General features: G+C 40.9%; 1 protein-coding gene and 1 long non-coding RNA gene across 3 annotated transcripts in view; one reads left to right on the top strand and one right to left on the bottom strand.

Annotated features, from left to right (window-relative positions):
• CBFB (core-binding factor subunit beta) overlaps nucleotides 1–16,861 on the bottom strand; it is a 53,392-nt gene extending 36,531 nt beyond the window's left edge. For both annotated transcript variants that reach the window (XM_042970520.1, XM_042970519.1), the window contains exons 1-3: nucleotides 16,550–16,861; nucleotides 16,248–16,334; nucleotides 11,577–11,693 (exon numbers count right to left, since the gene is read on the bottom strand). In XM_042970520.1, the coding sequence (XP_042826454.1) occupies nucleotides 11,577–11,693; nucleotides 16,248–16,334; nucleotides 16,550–16,627 (282 nt within the window). In that variant the 5' untranslated portion in view covers nucleotides 16,628–16,861. The remainder of the gene's footprint in view (nucleotides 1–11,576; nucleotides 11,694–16,247; nucleotides 16,335–16,549) is intronic.
• Nucleotides 16,862–17,010: 149 nt separating this feature from the next.
• LOC122234369 lies at nucleotides 17,011–23,675 on the top strand. Its single transcript, XR_006212145.1, has 2 exons — nucleotides 17,011–17,256; nucleotides 23,587–23,675. It is a non-coding gene; the product is annotated as an uncharacterized LOC122234369 (long non-coding RNA).
• The last annotated feature ends 732 nt before the right edge of the window (nucleotides 23,676–24,407 follow it).

Below are 24,407 nucleotides of genomic sequence, written 5' to 3'. Positions count from 1 at the left end.
CAACAGTTAATATTATGAACTCTTTATATGACTACAGAATATATATGAATACTTCCCCCCACCCCAAAATATCTTACTAGTTCTGCTATCTTCATTCTATGATTCAAAGTAAACAATGCATGTTTAAGACAGTCTTGAACTGTACTAAAGAGGTACAATTTCAAGTGAAAACCTTCTAAAATTAAATGACAGAATTATTTGCTTCTTAGGAAAAAAAAGTAATAAAAGAGGTAGATGCTGTTTACTGTAGCCCATTCCCTGGTCAACTCTGTGACAATTACTTTTTAAAACATCAGAACTACTTTTACTAACATTATTATTATTAACATACTATTAACATGGAAGAATTATGTGCAGTTATCTAGCAGCTCAATTGTCATATTGAACATCACTTGCCCTACAAGTTAGAAAAACAAGTCAAGTCAAGTTAAAAGGTTAAAAAGAAAAAGATGAGGGATAAGGTTGTTTTGAAGACATCAAAATGAGATGTAAAAAGGCCACATTAAAATATCAGTGATTATCCAGTGTAATGGAAAGAGTAACTTAGTAGGCTAAAATAATATGAGGTGGTATGTGGAATTCCTGGCAACTTACCTAATGATTATTTATTAGCAACAGTGTGGTGTGTTGCAAACAACACAGATTCTGGGGAAAACAAAACAAAACAAAACTTGAGTCTGGATCCTGGCTCTCCCTAGGAAGTAGATTACATGATTTCTGAAGATTTTTCTGACCTCTCTGGGCCCCAGGCTCCTTAGCTGTAAAACCTAGCTATCACCAAATGTGTTCTAAAATCCAACAGAAGACTTCACTACATAGTGCAGGTTTCAGAGAATCCATGATAATGTAAATCGTCTACCACAGGGCTTGGCAATGATCACCATAAAACTGGTCTACAGATTTTCAAAACGTATTTAAAATGGTCTCAAGTTCTGAAAATATTCCAGAATTAGATGGTGGGGAAGGATGCATGTGACGAATATATTAAAAACCAATGAATCGTATACTTTAAAATGGGTAAGGTGGCAAAGTTTGTTATGTTCGTTTTACTTCAATTTTTAAAAATGGCCCAGAAATGTTCTGGATAGCAAAGGAACAGCAAGGACTGAAAGGCTGCCATGAATAAGCAATACCCTCAAAAAATGCGGAGGGTTTACCCAAAGGGCCATTGTTTTTTTAAAAAAAATTTTAATGTTTATTTATTTTTGAGAGAGAGAGAGTGAGAGAGAAACAGAGTATAAGCAGGGGAGGGGCAGACAGAGAGGGAGACACGGAATCTGAAGCAGGCTCCAGGCTCTGAGCTGTCAGCACAGAGACCGATGTGGGGCTCGAACTCACGAACCGTGAGATCATGACCCGAGTCAAAGTTGGACGCTCAACCGACTGAGCCACCCAGGCACCTCAAAGGGCCATTATTTTTAAAGCAATATTTTGTAAGTGAGGCCAGACATTTATTAAAAATTACGGTTTAATATGTGTAGAATATTTTGTTTGCTTGAAAAACACCTATATTTTCCTAATGGAAATGTTGAAGTCACATGTTCTGAGCTATCCTTTTGTTTTAATCTGAAGATCAACCTGACTTTACATCTGAAATTTTATTTATTTATTTATTTAACATCTGAAATTTTAAAACACAAAAGGGCTCCGTATTGGTTGTATTTGTGGAAGAAAGGTTTTCATCCACAAAAACAACCTGGCAAACATTCCCAGACTTGGCCCTCTCCTTCTCAGGACACACAGTATAGGACAGTATGAGTCCTAAAAGCACAGTTACACTACCAGAAGGCACATTTTAAGTGTTATTTTAAATTCTTGGTTCCTAAGCACATATCAATTTTCAAAGTGAAAAGTTTATGATGGATAATAATTTCCAACTGTTCATATTGTATACTTTCATAAAAGAAAGGAACATTAATTAAACTCCTTACCATAGCACAGTCTATAACATGAAGAACTTGTTAGCCAGGCTATGGCTTCTAATCCTCTGTAGAAAACTAAGTATCTGAGAAGTGTTATCAAAGAAATAAAAAGTCTCTGAGCTTGCTCAAGCTACAAGTATTAAAACTTACAAATGTTTTCTTACCAGTAAAATGGAAATTATGCAAGTATCAGTGTATGTTATTTATGTATCAGTTAAAACAGCTCCTGGTACTTTAAGTTTATTTATTTATTTATTTTGAGAGAGAGAGAGAGAGAGAGAGAGAGAGAGAACTGAAGGGATACAGAGAGAGAGAGAATCCCAAGCAGGCTCTGCATCATCAGCGCAGAGTTCGATCTCATGAACTGTGAGATCATGACCTGAGCCAAAATCAAGAGTCAGACCCTTAACTGACTGAGCCATCCAGGTGCCCCATAATTCTTTTTTTTTTTTTTTCAGTTTTAATTTTAATTTCAGTTTGTTAGCATACAGTGTGTTATTACTTTCAGTTGTACAATATGATTCAACACTTCCATAAAATACCCGGTTCTCATCACAACAAATGCCCTCCTTAATCCCCATCACCAATTTAACCAATCCCCCCCCATCCACCTCCCCTCTGCTAAAACCAACAACACAATGCGGCACCTGGGTCCAACTTCAGCTCAGGTCATTATCTCAAGGTCTGTGAGTTCCAGCCTGGCATCAGGCTTTGGGCTGACAGTTCAAAGCCTGGAGCCAGCTTTGGATTCGGTGTCTCCCTCCCTCTTTCTCTGTCTCTCCCCTGCTTGCACGCACGTGCACACACTCTCTCTCAAAAAACTGAATAAACATTAAAAAATAAAATAAAATAAACACAAGAAACAACAAGTATTGGTGAGGATGTGGAGAAAGGTGAACCCTCTTGCACTGTTGGTGGGAATGCAAACTCATGTAGTCACTCTGGAAAATAGTACTGAGGTTTTTCAAAAAGTTAAAAATAGAACTACCCTAAGATCCAGCAATTTCACTACTAGGTATTTACCCAAATAACACAAAAATATTAATTCAAAGGAGTACATGAACTCTGATGTTTATAGCAGCATTACCTACAATAGCCAAATTATGGAAATGGCCGAAATGTCCATCAATTGACAAACAGATAAAGAAGATGTGGTGTAGGGGTGCCTGGGTAGCTGAGTCAGTTGAGAGTCCAACTCTTGATTTCAGTTCAGGTCATGATCTCACAGGTTTGTGGGATCAAGCCCCGCCTGCTTAGGATTCTCTCACTCCTCTCTCTCTGCTCCTACCCCAACTCATGAGTGTTCTCACACATTTAAAAAAATGTGGCAGGCAAGGGAAACAAAAGCAAAAATGAACTATTGGAACCTCATCAAGATAAAAAGCTTCTGCACAGCAAAGAAAACAATCAGCAAAACTAAAAGGCAACTGAAGAAATAGGAGAAGATATTTGCAAATGACATACCAGATAAAGGGTTAGTATCCAAAATCTATAAAGAACTTATCAAATTCAATACCCAAAAAACAATCCAGTGGACACTTTTCTAAAGACATCCAAATGGCCAACTGACATATGAAAAGATGCTCAACATCACTCATCAATGAAATACAAATCAAAAGCACAATGAGATACTACCTCACACCTGTCAGAATGACTAAAATGAACAACTGAGGCAACAACAGATGTTGGCGAGGACACGGAGAAAGAGGAACCATTGTGCAGTGCTGGTAGGAATGCCAACTGGTGCAGCCACTTTGGAAAATAGTATGGCGGTTCCTCAAAATATTAAAAATAGAACTACCCTATGACCCAGCAATTGCACTACTAGGTATTTATCCAAAGGATACAAAAATGCGGATTTGAAGGGGCACATGCACCCCAATGTTTATAGTAGCACTACTGGTGATAGCCAAAGTATGGAAAGAGCTCAAATGTCAATCAACTGATGAATGGATAAAGATGTGGTGTGTGTATCGATGATGAATGGATAAAAAAGATGTGGTGTGTGTGTATACACACACACACACACAGATGAATATTACTGGATAAACAAAATGTAGCATATCCACACAATGGAATACTACTCAGTAATAAAAAGAAATGGACTACTACTATACACACAACATGGATGAATTTCAAAAGCATGTTGCTAAGTGACAGCTAGACACAAAAGTCTATATACTGTGTGACTACGTTTATATGAAATTCTAGAAAAGACAAAACTATAGTAATAGAAAGCAGATCAGTGATTGCCTGGTCCAGGGGGTGAGAGGATTGACTGCAAAAGGACATGAGGAAACTTTTTGAGGTTATGGAAATGTTCTACATCTTGATTGTGGTGGTGGTTACACCACTGACCGTATACATTTCTTTACTGAATTGTATACTTAAGGTAGGTGAATTTTGTCTCATAAATAGAAATATTTGAAAAAAAAATTATGAAAGAAAATGAGCAGAAAAATTAGGATGTAGCAGCCTACAGAGGTCCCCTCAGACCTACTGTCTTCTTTAACTTGGAATATATAATTCAGATAAGGCCACAACTAAAATTTTACCCTTACACTAAAGGTAAATCCATGCAAATGATACAATTCAAGAGAAGAGAAAGAGAATATACAATCTTCAAATACTCTGGAGGAACATTTACCATATATGCAAATTAATGTAACTCTAACTGGAAGGTACTAGGACATCCTAAATTTAAATTTTTTTTTTGAAATGTATTTATTTACTTTGAGAGAAAAAGAGAGAGAAAAAGAGCATGAGAGGGGAAGGGTCAGAGAGAGAGGCAGAGAATCCCAAGCAGGCTCTACACTGTCAGTGCAGAACTCGATGGGAGGCTCGATCCCACAAACTGTGAGATCATGACCTGAGCTGAAATGAAGACTTGGACGCTTAACTGACTGAGCCACCCAGGTGCCCCACACATCCTAATTTTTAAACCATCTTGTTTATGCATGAAGTCAGTCAACTCTCCTAGATTTAAAAATTATTAAAATGAAAACTTGTCTTTAAAAATATAAGCATATAAGGCTGTCAATTCTAAATTTTATAATTCAGTTATTAAAATATTATAGTATGCTTAAAATATACTTTAAAAAACCAGACAAACCAAGAAACAAACTCTTAACTATAGAAAACAAACTGATGGTTATCAGAGGGGAGAGGGTGAGGGGAATGGGTGAAATAGATGATGGGGATTAAAGGGTATACTTATGATGAAAAACATAAAATAATAAAAATAATTACATGGAAGTCAGCTTTTTAGAAAATAATTTTTTAACGTTTATTTATTATTGAGAGACAGAGAGAAACGGAGCATGAGCATGGGACGGGCAGAGAGAGGGGGAGACACAGAATCCGAAGCAGGCTCCAGGCTCTTAGCTGTCAGCACAGAGCTGGATGCGGGGCTCAAACTCACAAGCCGAGAGATCATGACCTGAGCTGAAGAAGTCAGACGCTTAACCAGTTGAGCCACTCAGGTGCCCTGGAAGTCAGCTTTAAAACAGATTACTTATTCCGATGCACTAAATTCCTGATAACTAAATGCTAGAAAATATACTTCATGTTTTAATTGAATGGAAATTCATACTTAAAATCTGGATTTGACAAACTAGTTGAAAAAGTTGTGTCAATTTCTCTTGGGGAAAATCACATTCCAAAGCTTTACCACAGCTATCTTTTATTTGGAGTGACTGGGCTGCCTGAGGAGGAGAAGGAACTTGTTGAGCTTGAATAGGGATTTCTCAAAGCTAACATCAAGGAGTCCTCTAAACCCTGCCAAATTGTGGATGGTATATAAACAGACACAATATTTATTTTGGGACAAAGATCTTGCAGGCAAGTAAGCAAAATACTCCAGAAGCAGCAGAATCACAGAACTTTGGAAAAAGCATTTAAAAGAAGAATCTGTCCTCATTCATTAAATCAAATGCTGTTAAATTTTGTTTTACTTATGCTCATGAAAATGAAAGATAAAAGATTTTTGTTTTAAGTACAAAAGTTCAGAGGAGAAAAAAGAGAACCAAAATTTCTTAAAGCATCTGCTCTAATGACATATACTTCATAACTACTTCTCAATGTCTGCTAGTAATGTTATTTGACTATCAAATAAAATCAGAAGTTATAAATAGAAATACAACAACTGTATTGGGTGAGTGTAGTAACACTAGATAGTATATTCAATTTCCATAGAAAACAAACAGTAGCGCTGTAAAGTTCATTTTTTTTTTCAGTTTATAAAATACTTTTCTTTTTTTTTTAAATTATTTTTTTTAATGTTTATTTATTTTTGTGACAGAGAGAGACAGAGCATGAACGGGGAGGGTCAGAGAGAGAGGGAGACACAGAATCAGAAGCAGGCTCCAGGCTCTGAGCCATCAGCCCAGAGCCCGACGCGGGGCTCGAACTCACGGACCGCGAGATCGTGACCTGAGCTGAAGTCGGACGCTTAACCGACTGAGCCACCCAAGCGCCCCTATAAAATATTTTTCATACCCTTTATCTTTCTACTCAAAAACGAGGATCATGTAGTAAGCATATACAATAATTAACTTGAAACCCCCATGAGGCTTTACAAAATACAGAATGCATGAAAAACCATTAATCTGACCATTCAAGACTAATAACTTACGGTGAACCATAATCATTTGCATTTGTTTGAAATAAAGAGTAATTGAAAATGGGTCTTAAGAGGAAAGATCAGAGGAATTGGAATTTGCTTGGCATACAAAAATTTAACTAAGAATAACTTAAATTCTGATTGGTTGCTTTCCTTTGTCTTCTTAAACTGAAATTAGAGAAAAGCAGTTTAGATTAAGGAAGAATTACAAACATTTTCGCTATCTGGGTTTATAATACACCAGGATGGACCACTTGGGAAAAATGTGGTATTCCAAAACTGTACAGCTACAAGTGAAGCTTACCTAAGGCACAGGATAGCACTGAAACTCCATAATTAAATTATCCATAATTTCACCCTACAAAATCATCAGATAGCCTCATTTTACATAGTGCTTTACAATTTTAAAAGCATTTTCACATATTCTGGTACCTCATTTAATCCGGTCATAAGGTATATGAATAGGACAGACATTTTGGTTCCCATTAACTGGTAAAAAAGTTACGGTTATCTTTTGACTTAAATCAGCTCTTTTCATTATAGCATATCAGCATAGTATATATAGTGTATACTATATTATACTATATTATTTTAAATCTCTTCTAAGAAAGCCGTGTTTCAAATCAAAGAAAATACATAGCTTCCATTTCCTATTAACATTCTAATATTTTCAGAATTCACAAAATTAAAGTGAATTATTGGGGTAGCCAGCCTCTAAGATAGCCCCAATGATCCCAGTCTCCTGGTATTCACACCCATGTACATGAATAAATACTCCTCCTTCCCTGCTGAGTGTGGGCTAGACTTAGTGACTCCCTTCTAATGAACAGAATAAGATACAACTAGAGAACAGGTCATAAAAAGCAGGGTGACTTCATTCTTTTTCTCTCTATGGAGAGGCACACATGACAGGGAAGTGAAGCCACCTACTAACAGTCACGTGAGTGAGCTTGAAAGTGGATGCCTCAGCTCCAGTCATCTTCAGAGACTGCACAGCCCCCGGCCTGAGCCAGTGACTGAAACTCTATCTCGAATGTGGATAGTGTTGGCATGGATGTATACGTCTGTCAAAACTCAAATCTATATATACAATTAAAAGGGGTGCATTCTATTGTATGGAAAGTATACATCGCTAAAGCTGATTGTTTTTAACAGATCACTGAATCCTTGGGATAAGCAAATGAAGGGTCACTTATGAAAAAGCTGTGCCATAACTTAGTAAGTAAAGGGTGGGCGTTAAGAAAATAAGTGCATTAACAAGTGACCACCACAAACACACATGTCCTAAACTGCTCCCCAAAATTGCTCCACCCACAGCCTTTCCTATCTCAGATGGCAGCAATCCCATACTCCCAGTTGCTCTTGCCAAAAACGCTGGAGTCCTTCTTGACTCTCACATCACACATACATTCAGACTATGATCACTTCTCACCACCTCCACTGCTGCTACTCTAGCCTCTCGCCAAGATCACTGCAACAGCCAAAATGGTCTCCCTGCCTCACTCCTGGTCCTCTACAGTCTATTAACTTAGATCCTTTTAAAACCTAAGGCAGATCCCATTGTTCATCTGCTCAAAAACCTGAAACTGCTCCCCCATTTCATTCAGAATAAAAGTCCATGTTGTTTCAAGGTCACATAAACTGACTCCTTGTTATCTCCCTGACCTCATCTCCTATTACTCTCCTCCTTGCACAGTCTACTCCGGGCACACTGGGTTGTCTGCTGTTTATCAAACACATGCTCCCACTCTACGACCCTTACAGTGGGTGTCTCCTCTGTCTTGAATATCTTTCCCCTGATACCTGCATGGCTCATCATTCCCTAACCTCCTTCAGGTCTCTGCTCAAATATATGACTTTCTTTATCCAGATCATTCCATTTAACATTCTCATTGATCATCCTTATTCTATTTGACTTTTCCTTTTTTTCCAGAGCACTTACCACTTTGTGACATATTATATAACTTACTTATTACGTATACTGTCTATTCTCCACTCCTTCCATAAAACAACACCCAGGGCAGGATCTTTATTTTGTTCACTGATGCATCTTAAGCGCCTAGGACAGTGCCTAGTATACACAACAGATGTAAAGCAAGTACATTCTGAATGAATGAACTCCTCTGTCAGGTACCGGGCTAAGTACTTTATATACACTATTTTATTTAATCACTAGGGCAACCTTGGGAAGTACGCATTAACTTCATGTTATAATTGAGGACCATAAAGGTTAAATAAATTGTGCAAAGATACACATTTCTAAATGAAGCCAGGACTTAACTCCTCAAGTATGCCTAACTCCAAACCTTGACCATAGTTTTCTCAAAGTTGGGTGTGAATGGGAAGAGAACTAAGCTGCTTGAGGAGGTGACTAGGCTGAGAATTTGTAGAAGACACTGATCTGCGATCCAATATAAAAAGCAGAGGCAAATAATTAACATGGGGGGAAATTACTTCCATTTTTCTTTGCTTCTAGTCCTAGTCCTAATCCTATGGGGACAGATTTAAAAGCTAATGGTTATCAGGAGACCATAAAAAAGGAATAAGAAAAATAAGAGACCCCATAGTTTGAGCTCCATGGTTGAGAAAACATGGGTCAGTATCTTTTCTCTAAATTCACTGGTATACTTTATCCCACTGGAATGGAGCAATATAGTAGTAGTTTCTTACTTTTGTTTTTTGTGCCTTAACATGTTTTTTCCTTCTGGATTCTATTGGTACACTACAGGTGTTGAAAAGTATATTTAAAAAGTACATGATCTACGTATAAACATTTATAGATTTAAATCTGTGGGAAAGATACTGAATTTGCCACTGTTACTACTCTTGGGATACAGCCACACTCATTTGTTTACATATTGTCTATGGCTCCTTTTCCACTATAACAACTGACTTGAGCAGCTGCAATAGAGTCCATATGCTTGCAAAATTGAAAATATTTGATATGTGCCCTTTAACAGAAAAAAACTTCTAAAACAAATGTTAATAAAATATAAGTTTCCTGATAACTTGCATCAGTTCTATCAATTTTCCAGGTATATCTGAAAACACATCCCCCAAATGCTACAATAGCCATACGACATTTTTGTTACTATTGGTCATGTAACTGAAAACATATCAATGGCTTAAGTCCAAGAATGTGGACTTCAATCTGGTAAACAGTTACCATTAAATTAATTTAAGCAAACATACTTTCTAGTAGAGTTAACACCCATTTATTAGTTATTAAATACAGGAAGACTTGGGTAACTGTGAGATGTCCATTCTGAAGTTTAGCATCAAAGGTGAATAAAAAGCTTTTTTTGGTTTCCATCTGTAGTATCTGAGCTACCATGTTAAACAAACATTAAAAAAGTGTTTTGGGGGTACCTGAGTGGCCCAGTCAGTTAAGTGCCTGACTCTTGATTTCGGCTCAGGTCATGATCACACAGTCCTGAGATTGAGCCCAACATCGGGCTCCACACTGAGTGCGGAGCCTGCTTGGGATTTTCTCTCTCCCTCTCTCTCTCTGCCCCTCCCCTGCTTGTGTTCTGTCTCTCTCTCAAAATAAATTAGCATTAAAAAAAGCGTTTTGAGGGGCGCCTGGGTGGCTCAGTCGGTTAAGCGTCCGACTTCAGCTCAGGTCACGATCTCGCGGTCAGTGAGTTCGAGCCCAGCGTCGGGCTCTGGGCTGATGGCTCAGAGCCTGGAGCCTGCTTCCGATTCTGTGTCTCCCTCTCTCTCTGCCCCTCTCCCGTTCATGCTCTGTCTCTGTCTCAAAAATAAATAAAAAACGTTAAAAAAAAATTTTTTTTTTTAAAAAAGTGTTTTGAACAAGAAAAAAATAACTTCTTCATTGAGTTACACTTACACACACAAAAACAGACCAAAAAAGCAATAATCCTACAATGACTTCCCAACTTCTTCCTTATATACAAGAATTACAAGATAGTAAAACTTGGATCATATGCTTGTAATCTTGCAAGCAAGCAAGCTAATACATAGGAAAGCAAATTACTTATTACTCATTCTAAAAATTCTGTAATCTATTTTCCCTCTCACTTTCCAAAGACTAGTTGGTTCATCACCCACAAAAAAAATCAAACCTTATTTCATAAGATTAAAACAAAAAATTCTTCATTATACATACACAAAACCAGAAATCTTTTTCCTAATACAAGCTAATACAAAGATCTTTGAATTACAATATGTATTATGTTTTGCAAATAAAGTGACAGGATATGCTATTCATGACGACACTTAAAAAATTGAGCAAGTTGATAAAAACAGGTATGGAAACACACTGTAAAGGAAATCCAAGAAATACTGAGTATAAAATGAAGCCAAAAAATATTTCTCTTTAAATATTTTATTTCAATAAGAGTCAACTTCTACATAAAAAGATGAACCAATCCGAGATATTATTCAATAAAATTTCAACAAAATGTCATACATTTAAACCAGAATTTAATAGAGCTCTCAGCTTACACATTTTACAGCTTCAAACTAAACTTCCACCATAAAAAATTTAAGGCATTGATTTATTTTCCCAGCTTTTCCTCAAAATAAAAACATTATTTCCAGGTTAAAGTTTTCACTGTTCTTATCAAAATTAAATTTGAAGTAGTAACAGAAGTAGAAAGTTACCCATGAGGTATTTCTAAATATTATTACATTTTATGGCTTTTCCCATTTTTCTCTTCTTTTTATTTTTTTATAGCATGGTAGTCACCTAGGTTAGTAAAACAAAAAATTCCTGTTAACACTTTTAAAGGAATTAAGTGTTATATGTTACACGTAAGAAAGCACACTACTCATCTTTAAGGGCTAGAAGTTTCTATGATGAATATCATGTACATGAAATTAGTTATAAAATCACATAAAAAATTTGACAGCAATTTTTAAAATTGTACTACATTCTTATAACATGAAAACAAATCTAACCATATGCCTATATAATCACACCTGTGATCTCTTCATTAAACTGTAAATCTTCCGATAATCTCTAATACAACAATCCACAGTATTTCAAATTGCAAAGAAATGTTTCCTACCTTGCCTGCTTCTCTTTCTAAGTCCACATACTCCCGGCTAGGTGTCTGTCGTTGTTCTCCCTGCCAGCTGGCCGGAAAAAACTGGAGAGATAGATTGGTTCCTGTGGCCACAAAAGCCTTTTAGAAAAATCAATACAAACAGGATCAGGAGCAGGACATTACATAAATTATGCAGGCAGTCATTTATTTTTACATCAGTTTCTGTCTTAAGCCAGGCAGCACCGAGAATACTTAAAAGTAAAAAACACACACTCATCATTTTTCTTAAGTATTAAGTTACAAACATCTGATTCCATTTTGAGGACATTTGCCATTGGCTGCTTAAATATAAAATCAGACATGGAATCAATACTTTCTTTCAGGTCATTTTTTGCTGACGTTAGGATCTTGCATTGCTAATGTCTAACCAGAAGCCATCTCCTTGAATTTAAAAACTTCTATTTTTAAATGTGAAAAACACTGAAGATCTAAACATTTTGAATTTTAAAGCATACCACAATTTAAAGTTGTATAAATGGAGACATTTTAATTTCTCTTGATTTCCCTTGCTCAATGAAACACTATGCTTTAAAGCTCAGGTTAAAAATGCTCGCGACTGTCTCCTCGGATAAATACATTAGCATATGATGTGATGAACTTCTCATCTGGCTACAACCTTAGGTGATTTAAAAAATATGCATTTTCTAAAATTTAATTTTAGGAGAACTGGATATGACTATACAAACGAGCATTCATCTAATATTTATAATAAGATTTGGATGCATGGTTCAACATATGGAACAATCTGAAACCATTTCAATAAAGTATTCTGTGTAGCCCCTAAGCGATTTATATTTCCTCAAAGTAAAAAATGGAAATAACGGCGTCCCTCTTCCCAAGGGAAATTCAGAGAGAAAGAAATAAGTAAAAAACATTTTGAAAAAAAAACAAACATTTTTAATCATCTCAATGTAAACTCTTCTTTCTTTGTTGAAACGAGAGAACGTTTTTGTTTTATTTTACTAATTAAAGTTCTACAACATACTTTGTGTTTCCCATCAAGGAATCTTCATCTGAAAAAGCAAGGGGTTCACATCTGGGGTAATTTGTTTAAAGCCACTGGCTGAGTCAGCTACCTGCTAGTACCCCTGAGAATTTATAGCTTAGATTCTTTATTAGAGGTAAAAATTTATTCCCTATTTCTATTATTGGTACTTCAGGTACAACTGTCAACATAATTACTAAATCTCTACAGATATTTTTGATAGTATTTCCCTAATCATCTGGATACTCTTTCTTGTGGCAAATATTTTATGTGAATAGGGACTGAACAAACAACAATATTACAACATTAACCTTAAAATAAAAATCTTCCCCCATTAATAAAACCAAGTTTAAAAAAACAATCAAATGGAGTGAAACGAACCTAGGGTTCAAAAGAAAAGCAGACTCTAGAAGGCAAACTGCCTAGGCTGAAGTAAGTGACTTAGCTGTACCTCGGTTTCTCCAGTAATTAATATTTGTAAAATACTTACAATAGTACCAAGTAAATGCTATTTAAGTATTTACTAAATAACCTAAGAGAAATCATTTGGAACCGGATAAGAGAGCTAACTTTTTCAGCCTCAGATAATAAATTCTCAGAGTGGAGTGGTGGCAGGCAGATAAGCGATGCAGCCCATCAATGAATGCCTTGTGTCCAAATCCCCAGGCGTGTTTCTTTAGTATTCACCTAGTAAACAAATCCTTCCACCCGCAGTGTACCCCAAATCAGCTCAGTGCTAAGTAAAGACAGTCTACAGATCTTATTACCTCACCTCCTGTCTGAAGACCAACCTCAGAAGAGATTTCCTGCTTCATCACTTCATGCCCATTATCTCATCAAGATCCCTCTTTCAGAGAGAAGTGGTAAAAAACAGATCATTCTAGAATAGCATTTCACGAATTTATTTGACCACAGAACTCTTTTTTAATGGAATATCTATGCACACATAACTGGGAAAATTGGTTCAAAAACATAAAAATGCTACAATGTTATCACTGACTATATATAAGATTTCCAGGTTGTCCCGGCGATTATTTTACAGATTTCACAAATTAGAAAATAACACCCCTTGTGTTGATCCAACATACCTTTATCCTGCCATCATCAGGATTAAAAATATAATTTTTACTGCTGTCAGAGTAGTCACCATACCTGTCCTAAGTATTCTTCTCTTTTATTAATCATTGGCGTTGAAGACTTCTCCAACACTCTTACCACAATAAGAACTTACCAGGAATAAATCAGACTTTACCCAACAGATTCTACCCCTCACCCATAATCATTTTTATTCATGCTATGATATGGAGTCTAGTAAGTTTTATAGTTATAATCACATCTATCTAAATACAAAATAAATTCATTAACTTCAGTGACACACTAAGGAGATGTTCAAAATTAAAAGAATAAGAGGAGAGGGAAGGTTGGTAATAGTTTTGGAAACTATGCCTATATACTATACATAGCTGCTGTCAAAACACAGGCAAAATAATGCCTTTTCCACACCTACTTTCCACAACCAAATAAATAAAAGCCACACATTTCCTAAGTAAAAAAAAAAAAATTTTAGACATTATATTAGGTAACCTCTAAATTCAATTAATCAAGTACCTATGATACAAAAGGCATTATGCCAAGTACCTGTTTAGGGGGGAGTATATTAATGCATACACCACAGAATTAATGTGGTCTCCACCCTCTAGGAGCTAGGGACCTCATTACTTAAACGTGGAGAATACTGAATTAAGGCCGGGGGGGAGGGGGGTACTATACAAAGGGGGAATGTGAAATTCCTTCCCAAATACAAATAGTTACATTATTCAATGAATTAAGACATGCATGTTACCTTAAGTGTACATCTTATACAGAATTCAATCTACCCTTTAACTTTTAATACTTGTCAGATATTAAGAACTTATTAAAATTTGCAGACCAGATATTTGGAAGAGAAGAAGGCCTAGAATGTTTGTCTGATTTATCCCTGGAAGAAATATATGGTAAATACAAGCAACTATTTATAATACTACAATACAGCAATTCAGATATACTGTGGGTTAAATTATACTCCCAATTCATAATTAAATACAGCAAAGTCTCTGATATGACAGAAAACACCCTAATAGCTATGCTTCACTAGGTTTCCAAAAAAAAAAAACCCTCAGCTCTAAAAAATCATGACAGTACTTTGTGCCTTATCTTTCACACTTACATCAATTAACTCCAGGAAATCCACTGGTTAGGTATACCATCCACCTTTTGCAAAAGGAAACCCAGACAAAGGATGATACAATCACCGGACCAACTAATGAATGATTCTTCTACTACTCAGTGCCAAAACCGAAAATATGTCTTAGGCATTTTAATCACATAATTATTATAACTACTCAAGAAACTTGGAAGTGGGCTAAAAGCTAGAGATTTTCTTTCATAACATTCACTAATGACCAAATATTCTAGAGCTCCTAATAAATTTAGCCAGTACCTTTCACATTACCTGTAACAGAATTCGAAAAAGCCTTCATTTTAAATAGCAAAATATTCATTTTAAATATTCTTTAAAAACAAAGTTGATTTAGGTGATGAAAAGGGTGAATTTCATGGCATGTGAATTGTATCTCAATAAAGTATATCGTCTAAAGGAGAGGGGAGAAGTTAATGTTTCAACATGTCTTCCTATTGTTAACCCGAATTCAAACTGCACCCTGGCTTCAAGTCTCTGCAAATGCAAATGGGTCCAGTTCAGAGTAGATAACTGGATTCCATTACACAGTATTTCAACTTTTTAATTTTTTTAATTAATTATCGATCTCTTTTTTTTTAGCTTCTTCCTACTTACTCTTTGGCTTCTTCACTGCCTCCTCATTAGCACCTCCAATAGGACAACCCAAAACATGAGACACCTGAAGGTTTGGTGGACGCGAAGCACTAAATCTACCACCTAAAACATGGCCTCAAATCAACTGTGGGTTTCGCAAATCCATGCAATTCTTTGGGAACTCCAGCACTAAACAGGGTATGTTTTTCAGGTTTGAAGAAAGACAATGGTTTCTTTCTGATTCTCCCGAGGCTTAACATTCATTCTAAGATGGCTCATTCTTTAGGGCTTTTCCCCCTCTACTAAGACAATAGATAACTGGCATAAAGATTTATTGTAAGCTATAATGGGAGTGAAACAGCTTCACCTACAGATTTACCAACAAATCCCGCGTCTTAGAAACAAACTATCGTCCAGGAATCAGATCTTTGAATGAAGCCGAATTCTTTTTCCGAATGGGTGTTTTCTTCCGTACAAACACGCCAAACCCTTTATCAGTGTCACAGCCTGTACAATGAGCTTTCCTTGTACAGTTGGGCTCCGGTGTGAGTTCCACACGCGGCAAACTGTCGAGTCGTGCCTGGGAAACATAACCGACCCGCAGAGGGCCACAGGGAAGCGTCTTCCCGCGAGGACGCGGCCCGCCAGTGTCTTGTTTCTCATTTTGAATCCCGAGTAGGAAGTGAGACGGCGCCCGCTCAGTTCCGGGAGCCGCGGCGTCCGCGGCGCCGTCCGGAACCGGCCTGGGCCGCGGCGGCCCCCGCGCAACAAGTGACCCGCGCGCGCCTCGGTCCCCGCGCCCTGAGCCCCCCGTTCCCGTGCCCCGCCGACTTACGATTTCCGAGCGGCCGTCGCGGCAGGCGTTCTGGAAGCGCGCCTGGCGCTCCTCGTGGGGCCGGTCCCTGAAGCCCGTGTACTTAATCTGCAAGGCAGAGACGCCCCGAAATCAGGAGCCAAATCCGCGACCGCCGCCTACGCGCCCGCCCGCCCCGCGCGGCGCAGATAAGGACAAGCAGAGTCTGCGGGCAGGCGGCTGCCCGGGCGAGATTGCCCCTCTGCGGGCGCGCCACCCAAACTTTTCTCTGCCCGGGCCCACTCGGGGCGCGCCGCGGCCTCCGCGCCGCCTGTCTGCCTCACCTCGCATTCGCGGCTCAGCTTCCTGAAGAACTCCTCGTTCTCGAACTTGCTTCTCTGGTCAGGCACGACGCGCGGCATCTTCCCGCCCTGAGGCCGCGCCGGCCGGCCGGGCTCCGGACTTGCGCGGCACCCGCTGGCCGGCTCCGCGCTGACCGACTGACCGCCCACCCGCGGCGCCCTGACTCTCGCTTCCCTTTGTTTCAGGCGCCCGCCCGCGTGGGCTCCAGCTCCCGGGAGTCTGAGGTGCCGCCGCCCGCTCGAGCCCAGCCCACGCCGCCGCCGCCTTAGCCGTTGCCTACCGCCCGCGCCGACCCAGCACTCGCCTCCCCTGGCCGCCGCCGCCGCCACTTCCTCTCGCCGCCCACCTCGCAAGCCCGCCCGTCCGCCCCGCCCCGGTCGGCCCCACCCCTCCTCCTCGTGCGCCCGCCCGCCCCAAACTCCGGCAAACAAAACGCACCATTCACAACTCTGCGACCGGAGCCGCGCATGCGCCGCCCACCCGCTTGCGGGGCGGCTGGACTGCAGCGAGCCAGAGGTGCGGCCTTCTAACCCTTGCGGGCCCGCGGTTTCCTCTGTGTGGAACTGCTCTGCGGACATCTGCCCGGACCTTGGAGAGAGGGAGCCGTTCGCGCGCTTCCTTTCTGTCGACTGTATGAAACTTTGGGGCTTCTCAGCTGCTTGGAGTGACCCCAGATTGTCACCTGAACGTGAGTGAGGAAACTTAAGTCCTTGGGGACTTTGTGTCCGAAAAACCGACAGGGAGGGGTGTAGGCTGTGCCTATCAAAGATTAAAGGTGGAAACAAACCAGAGAATCTCGCTGAATCCGCATCATGGTGGAAAGGTCTGAGCTGGTGGGAGTCAGGCCTTAGCTGGGATTTCACTCCACTGCTTACACAAACCTTACACAAGCACTGGATGCTAAGCCTCAGTTTGCCTGTTCGCAAAATGCGGACACTCACAAGCTCTCAGTGTTGGCGTTGAGAGTCTTTATGTAGGTCTAACACATAATGAGCACCCAGTAAATTTAAGTTTCTAAAGAAGAAAAGTTGAATTATATAACCTAAGGCCAGTCCATATATTTACGCAAATGTGCAGTCAAGCCCTAAAAAAGATTCACAAGTTATAGGCAAGTTATTTAGCCCAAGCTGGAGAGAGTCTTACATGGGATTTATGGCAGAGCCTGACTCAGAGTTGGTCCTCGATAAATTCTGATCCTTAAAATTCCAGCTAGCCAAAAATTCAGTGCAGAGATTGCAAATACAGGGTGCCTGAGTGGCTCAGTCAGTTAAGCGTCCGACTCTTGATTTCTGCTCAGGTAATGATCTTAAAGTTGGTGAGTTTGGGCTTCAAGCTGTCAGCCTGGAACCTGCTTGGGATTCTCTCTCTCTCTCTCTCTCTCTCTCTCTTTCAAAATAAATAAAGGAAAAAAAAAGATGGCAAATAGGTGCCAACTCTGATTGATAGTAGCTGGCCATATTGCAAATTTAAAACTCACAAGAATAAGTGTTGAGGGCAATTGGCAATGTAGACCTGAATGCAGGGTGGGGCAGAATTTCCTAACCCTGTCTAGTTTAATCTCAGTTTTACAGATATGGAAGTGAGCTAGGGTAACCAACTGTCCAGCTTTTCCAGACACGATCCTGGTTTTAACAATGAAAGTTCCATGTCCTAGGAAACCACTCTGTCCCTGGCAAACAAGGATGGTAGGTCACCCTAACTGAGGTCCAGAGATTAATCAATTTCCCAAGGTCAGGAAGGGAGTTTTCAGTAGAGTGGAACCTGTAGGTTAGTGGTTTTAACAAACACACTTTCTGAATAGCAAACATAGAATCAACTCTTTCCAAGGGCATGCTTCCCTGGCCCACAGCAAACCTGTGTGAATATATGAGTGTGCACAAATAGAAAGGGTATAGATACAGGTGGGCCTCCATCTATCTCAGATTCTTCCCTCAAGTCTCTTTCAGTTGCAAGTGACAAAAACCCAATTCAAGTAAACTTAAAGGTACAAAGGGACCGTTTTAGTTTAAGTAAATAAATCAAAGAGAGGGATAGATAGTCTCTTTTTCTTTTCTATTTCTCCATTTCTTGTCACTGTTTAACTTTCTTATGCTCTCTTCAATGCCATTCATTTCCTGGCAAAGGATGGGAGCAGCTACTTCTCCATTTCTAAGTCATATTTCTGGGAAGGACTTTGGCCCAGTCTGAGTCACATACTCTCCCCTCTACCAAATCACCATGTCCAGGCTGACATGATGACATTGGTCAGCTTATTACACGGGCTTTCCCATCAGGACTGTTAGAGGCCTGGAATGGGCAGCTTCAGATAGACCCTGATGAGTTGAAAGAAGGGAAGAGTAGTTTCTCCAAAAAGAAGGAGTGAAAGTGCATTGTGGGCCTACTGAGCAGTTTGTATCAGCTACAGCTGGCAAAAGATGCCATTTTTAAAAATGTTTATTGTTTTGAAAGGGAAAGAAAGAAAGAGCTCGGGAGGGGCAGAGAGAGAGAGGGAGAGAGAGAACTCCAAGCAGGCTCCTCGCTGTCAGAGCAGAGGCTGACTCAGGGGCTTAATCTCACAAACCATGAGATCATGACCTGAGCTGAAATCAAGAGTCAGACACTTAACCAACTGAGCCACCCAAGTGCCCCAAGGTTGCCATTTTTATTTTGCTGCCTAAAGGTTCTGGTGAAACTGGAGGGGGAGCTCCAAATCATCATAGGAAAAGTGTAGACAAAACCAGCCTTAGAACATCTGCATCTTATGTTGAGAGGTGGGTGAGGCAGCATCCACTCCAAGGCACCAAGGTAGAAGTAGAATTAAGCCACAAGAAACAGAAGCTTTCATCCATCTGCCACCTCTGCTTTAAGTCTTTCCAGTCCAGCAAAGACCTTCGGATGCTAGGACAATGCAGCCATTGTCTAAATGAGAGGCAAACGATGACTTTGGTACCAGTCAACAGGACTGTCTGAAGGCCAGTGGTCAGGGGAGCAGAGTTTTGGGGGTCAGCCTCTACGGTAGGAAAAGAGTATATCCCATGTTGCACCATTCAGCGCCATCATAGTCATTTAGGTATACTTTAGTATAAAACTTTCCATTTCTGTCTCTAAAGAATGATCCACAAGGCAGCACTCTTACTCCACAATGGGTCCAGGTAGGGCTCATAGACCTACAGCTGATCTTGGCGGAGGGTGGGAGTACAGAGCAGGACAGAGTACACGAATTGTCAGCCTCATGGGGGTAGGGAGTGATGTCTTGAGGGAAAGGGATGAGAAAGCCTGCGAGGCAGATCCAGAACAGCAGCACCACAGACAGCCTTTGGCAACTCCAGGCCACAGGATAACCCACTCGGCATTGTCTGGCATCCAACCAGCCAGGACGCCTGGGAAACAAGCCGCAGGCTGAAGGAGGCCATCTCCTCGGCTGACCTCTGTATGCCTTTTTTTCTTGTGAAAAAAATTTTCACTTATTTAAAAAAGTTACATTAAAGGAAATTAATAAAGGCAAATTTCACCCATGTGAAATTTAGGTATGTTTAACTCTATGTTTCTGTCCAGCTCGGTATGGATTGGTCCAGGCACTACCCCATGGAGATGTTTGCTAAGAACCAGCTCTAATAGGATCCAACTGTGGACTGTGTGTATCTGTTCTTTGCCTAGAAACACCCTTCCCACTCCCCAAACCTAGCTGAATTCTCTCTGAAGCCCTGCTGCTTGGAGTCTTCCTTTCCTGAGGATTCAGCCAGCCTAGGGCCTCTTCTTCCCTGTCTTCCTGGAGCAGCTGCTCCTATAGGACTCCCTGACCAATCTTGAATGGGTGGACAGAAAATGCATAGTAACACTGAGCAGGGGATGGGAACCCTCAATTGTTCGACCCAACTGCGAAGCTGTGAGCTAGGTGTTTTTATGTCCCTTATCTCAAAGTTCATTCAGAGAACCACTTTCCAAGACAAGTCTTCTTGTCCCAATCTGACAGATGAAGAAATAGAAAGTCTGAAAATGTAAATAAGTGACCACAGGACAATGACAAGACCTTGACCCATCAGAGATAACAAAATGGCATTGGGGTATATCATCTTCATTTACTCCTTACTATAATCCTGCAAGTTTGGTATTATTGACTCTATTCTACAGATGAAGAAAAACTGAGGCACGGGGGGGAGGGGGCAGAGGGGTGCTGGCAATCCCAGGTCTGTGCTCTTAACTATTCCAGCCTAAGGCATCTGCTGGTGAAGATGCCAAAAGCCCTGCTTGTCTCTCTAGCTGAACTGCCAGCTCATGCAGAGTTGCGGCCAAGGCCCTTCCTTCTCAAGCACCCTGCCATGCTCCCAAAGGGTCCCCAACAGGTAGAATGAAGGAATCCTATCATGGGCCTTATGGCAGAATCAGTTCCTTGCCCTTGATGGTTTTACATTCCTGCCCCTGAGCCCAATTGTTTGTCTTTCCTTGGCTTGGAAGGTCAAGGCCTAGACATCCTTTCTCCCTAAGTCCAGCAGAAAGTATGGCTTTATCTAGGTATGGTGTCAGCAGCTCCCCACATCTGCGTCTCCTCAAAGAGAGGGTGGGGTCTTCCCACACCCCTGAGCCTCTAGTGTATTTTTTTCTAAGGAAACAGTTTCCCTTCAGTTACTAGGGAAATATTGTGCCATCTTGAAACAAATAGGATCTGGAGTCACAAATGAGACTTGATGGGGGTGAGAGAGAAGGGAAATTAATGGTTGGCACAGTTCCTAAAGCCCCAGGTCTACCTAGCTTCTAGTCTGGGGATGGAGATGTGCCTAAGTCTGGGGTGAGTGTGTCATCTGCCTAATTGAGGCAGTTTTCTGGGCCCTAAAGAATTTTTTTTTGAGATATAATTTAAGTACACCATAAAACTCACCCCTAGGTCCTTAAGAATTTCCCCTCCCAGGAGGTTCTTCCCCTTCTTAGCTCCCCTGCCACCCTCCCCCACCAGCTCAGCCATCCCACTGGGAGAGGAAAACTGAGAGGAGTAAGTTTCCCCAGAATAGCATTTCTTCAGTGTTGGGATCAATAAACCCGTTTGCTTAAAAGGAACCAGATGATTTCATCCTTATAATTACAAGTTTGACGTTTGCAAATCTTGCCCGGGCCTAAGGAGCCTCTTTGTCATGGGAGGCGGAGGGGTTTGTCTGGGTGCCTGAGGATGGGGACCGAGCCTTGTGTACTGGGAAGAGGGCCAGGCTGGGGTCAGGAGGCCTAGCTGACCAGTCTTGGAGGGCTGTTTGGGACTGCTCCCCTTCTCCTCCCCTGCTCTCCCAAGTTTCTGGCGGGTGATGGGAAACAGACGAGACTAGGGGACTAGAGAATGGCAGTGGTGAGCTCTAACCGCACCACCCCTCCCCCGAGCCCCTCCCTCAAGTCTCTCATTTGCCTATGGCAGAGAGGCAAGGACTGTCAGCCCAGCATTCATGACTCCCTTTCCTTTCCAATCCCATCTCTCATCATTTCTCCCTGTGGTATGTGGCAATCCAGCCATACTGACCTGTTACATTTCCCACATGCCTCAGTGCCTTTGCTTTTACTGTATATACCCTCTATCTAGCATGACTTCCTCCCCTTTCTCTGCTGCAATAACTCACATTTTTTCTTTGAATATAAGTTCAGGGGCCTTTGATTGTCCTCCATAGACCACTCCACAGTGTCCCTTACTCTATCATTTGGGCCATACGATGATGCATCAAGGAGATGGCCAGTACACCTAGGACATAGTAGCATCCTGGGAGGATTTGGCTCCCCACTAATTTGTGTTCGTTTTACTACTGTGCAGTCTTCATATGAGTGTCTTTTGCCTCACCCTTACATTTTTTTAATTATTTAAAACTCGTGCATATTTTTTGTAGAAAACTGAGGAAATATAGGAATATAGGAAAAGAAGATAGTCTTACCACCTCAAAACAGTAATTTAATTATAATTAAATATACAGTAGGGTGCCTGGGTGGCTCAGTCAGTTAAGCGTCCGACTTCGGCTCAGGTCATGATCTCACGGTTCTCAAGTTCGAGCCCTGCATCGAGCTCTGTGCTGACAGCTCAGAGCCTGGAGCCTGCTTCAGATTCTGTGTCTCCCTCTCTCTCTGCCCGTCCCCTGCTCATGTTCTGTCTGTCTGTCTCTCTCTCTCAAAAAAAAAATTTTTTTTTAATTTTTTTAATAATTAAACATGCATTTAAGTATATTTTCTTTGGCCTTTCTCCAGCTATGTTTCTTCACATAACTATGCTGGTTTTTTTGGTTTTTTTTTTAGTTATTTATTTTGAGAGCGAGACAGGGAGCGTGAGCAGGGGAGGGGCAGAGAGAGAGGGAGAGAGAGAATCAGTGCGGAGCCCAACTCGAGCCTTGATCTCATGACGAGATCAGGACCTGAACCCATATCAAGAGTCGGACATCTTGGGGCTCCTGGGTGGCTCAGTCGGTTGAGCTTCCAACTCCAGCTCAGGTCATGATCTCGCAGTCTGTGAGTTCGAGCCCTACGTTGGGCTCTGTGCTGACAGCTCAGAGCCTGGAGCCTGCTTCGGATTCTGTGTCTCCCTCTCTCTCTGACCCTCTTCCGTTCATGCTCTATCTCTCTTTATCTCAAAAATAAATAAACATTAAAAAAAAAAAGAGTCAGACACCTAACGAAACCGACTGAGCCACCCAGGTGCCCTGCACATAGTTATGATGTTCTATGGTACAGTTTTGAATGGCCTTTATTACCTAACCTATGGCATAAGTATTTTCCCATGTAATTATATAAAACTAATGACATCCTGGCTGATCTCCTATTGTTGGGCATTTATTCAGGTTGTTTCCCATTATTTACTGTTATAAAATAGGCTTCTGTGAACATTGTGGTGCTTAAGGATTTTTCTTAATGTTTTTGATAGTGATTTTAGGGTCAATATCCAGAAGCAGAACCCCTATATCAAAAAGTATGGGTATTTTAAGATTCTTGATATTTGTTGCTGGTCAAATTTCTCTTTGGCACTGCCTCTTCTCTCTTCCTGAGTCTTAAAAATCCTTCCTCCCCCCATTTTTCTTCTCAGTGTCTCAGACACAGGAAATGCCAACCAAGAATAAACCAAGACCTGCAGATAGAGATCAATGGATCAATAAAGGAGGTTGAATAATTCAACATTCACTTCTGGCTCATTATTGACTCTTGAATCCAAATGCATCCTCTTTTACCTTCTCTCCTTTTTGCTCCATGTTGATGATGCCTTGATACCATGCACTGTTCTTGGGTTCTTTCCCAAATTTCCCAAGCTCTAAACCATCCTGACAGTCAGGGTTTCCCTGACTTGTCTTGCAAGTAGGCAGACAGAATTACTAGCCCACAGCCTCCTCATCAGACTGCCTTTCCTCTAGGAACACAAACGGAGCAATTAATAAAGCAGACAATAATTCTCTTCTTCTAGATGATACTTCTGAGTGAATAGGCAAGGAGCTCAGCTTCAGACTGTTCTAGCCCTGGTTAACCTCCGCTGTCTAACTTGCTTCTTTCCCCATTCTCAGCCAGGCAAATTCATGCTCTTTCACTAAACATGGGCTCAGAGGCCTCTGAGAACTGCTGGGAGAATGACTGCTCCACACCAATGCCTGACCTGGAGACCAGACCTAGCCTCCTCAAAGGTGCCCCACAGTTGGTAGCTTCCCTAGCCCACCTGATGCTAGGAAAGCTTGCTCCTTCTGCCCCAGGGGAGCTCCCAGGATGCCTTGAAGCTTAAGTAGTGTTGGTGATTGAGACGGACACAGATGAGCCACCTAGATCCCTCTTCACTGAAGGTCTGCTACCTAGCAGCTGGGATTGCTCTCACCCCTTTCTGGGGTTCCCTGAGCTATAGAGAGCTACCTTCAAGTCTTCCTT

Source organism: Panthera tigris, chromosome E2, assembly GCF_018350195.1.
Source record: "Panthera tigris isolate Pti1 chromosome E2, P.tigris_Pti1_mat1.1, whole genome shotgun sequence".
Lineage (NCBI taxonomy): Eukaryota > Metazoa > Chordata > Mammalia > Carnivora > Felidae > Panthera > Panthera tigris.
This window is presented reverse-complemented; position numbering and strand designations above follow the sequence as displayed.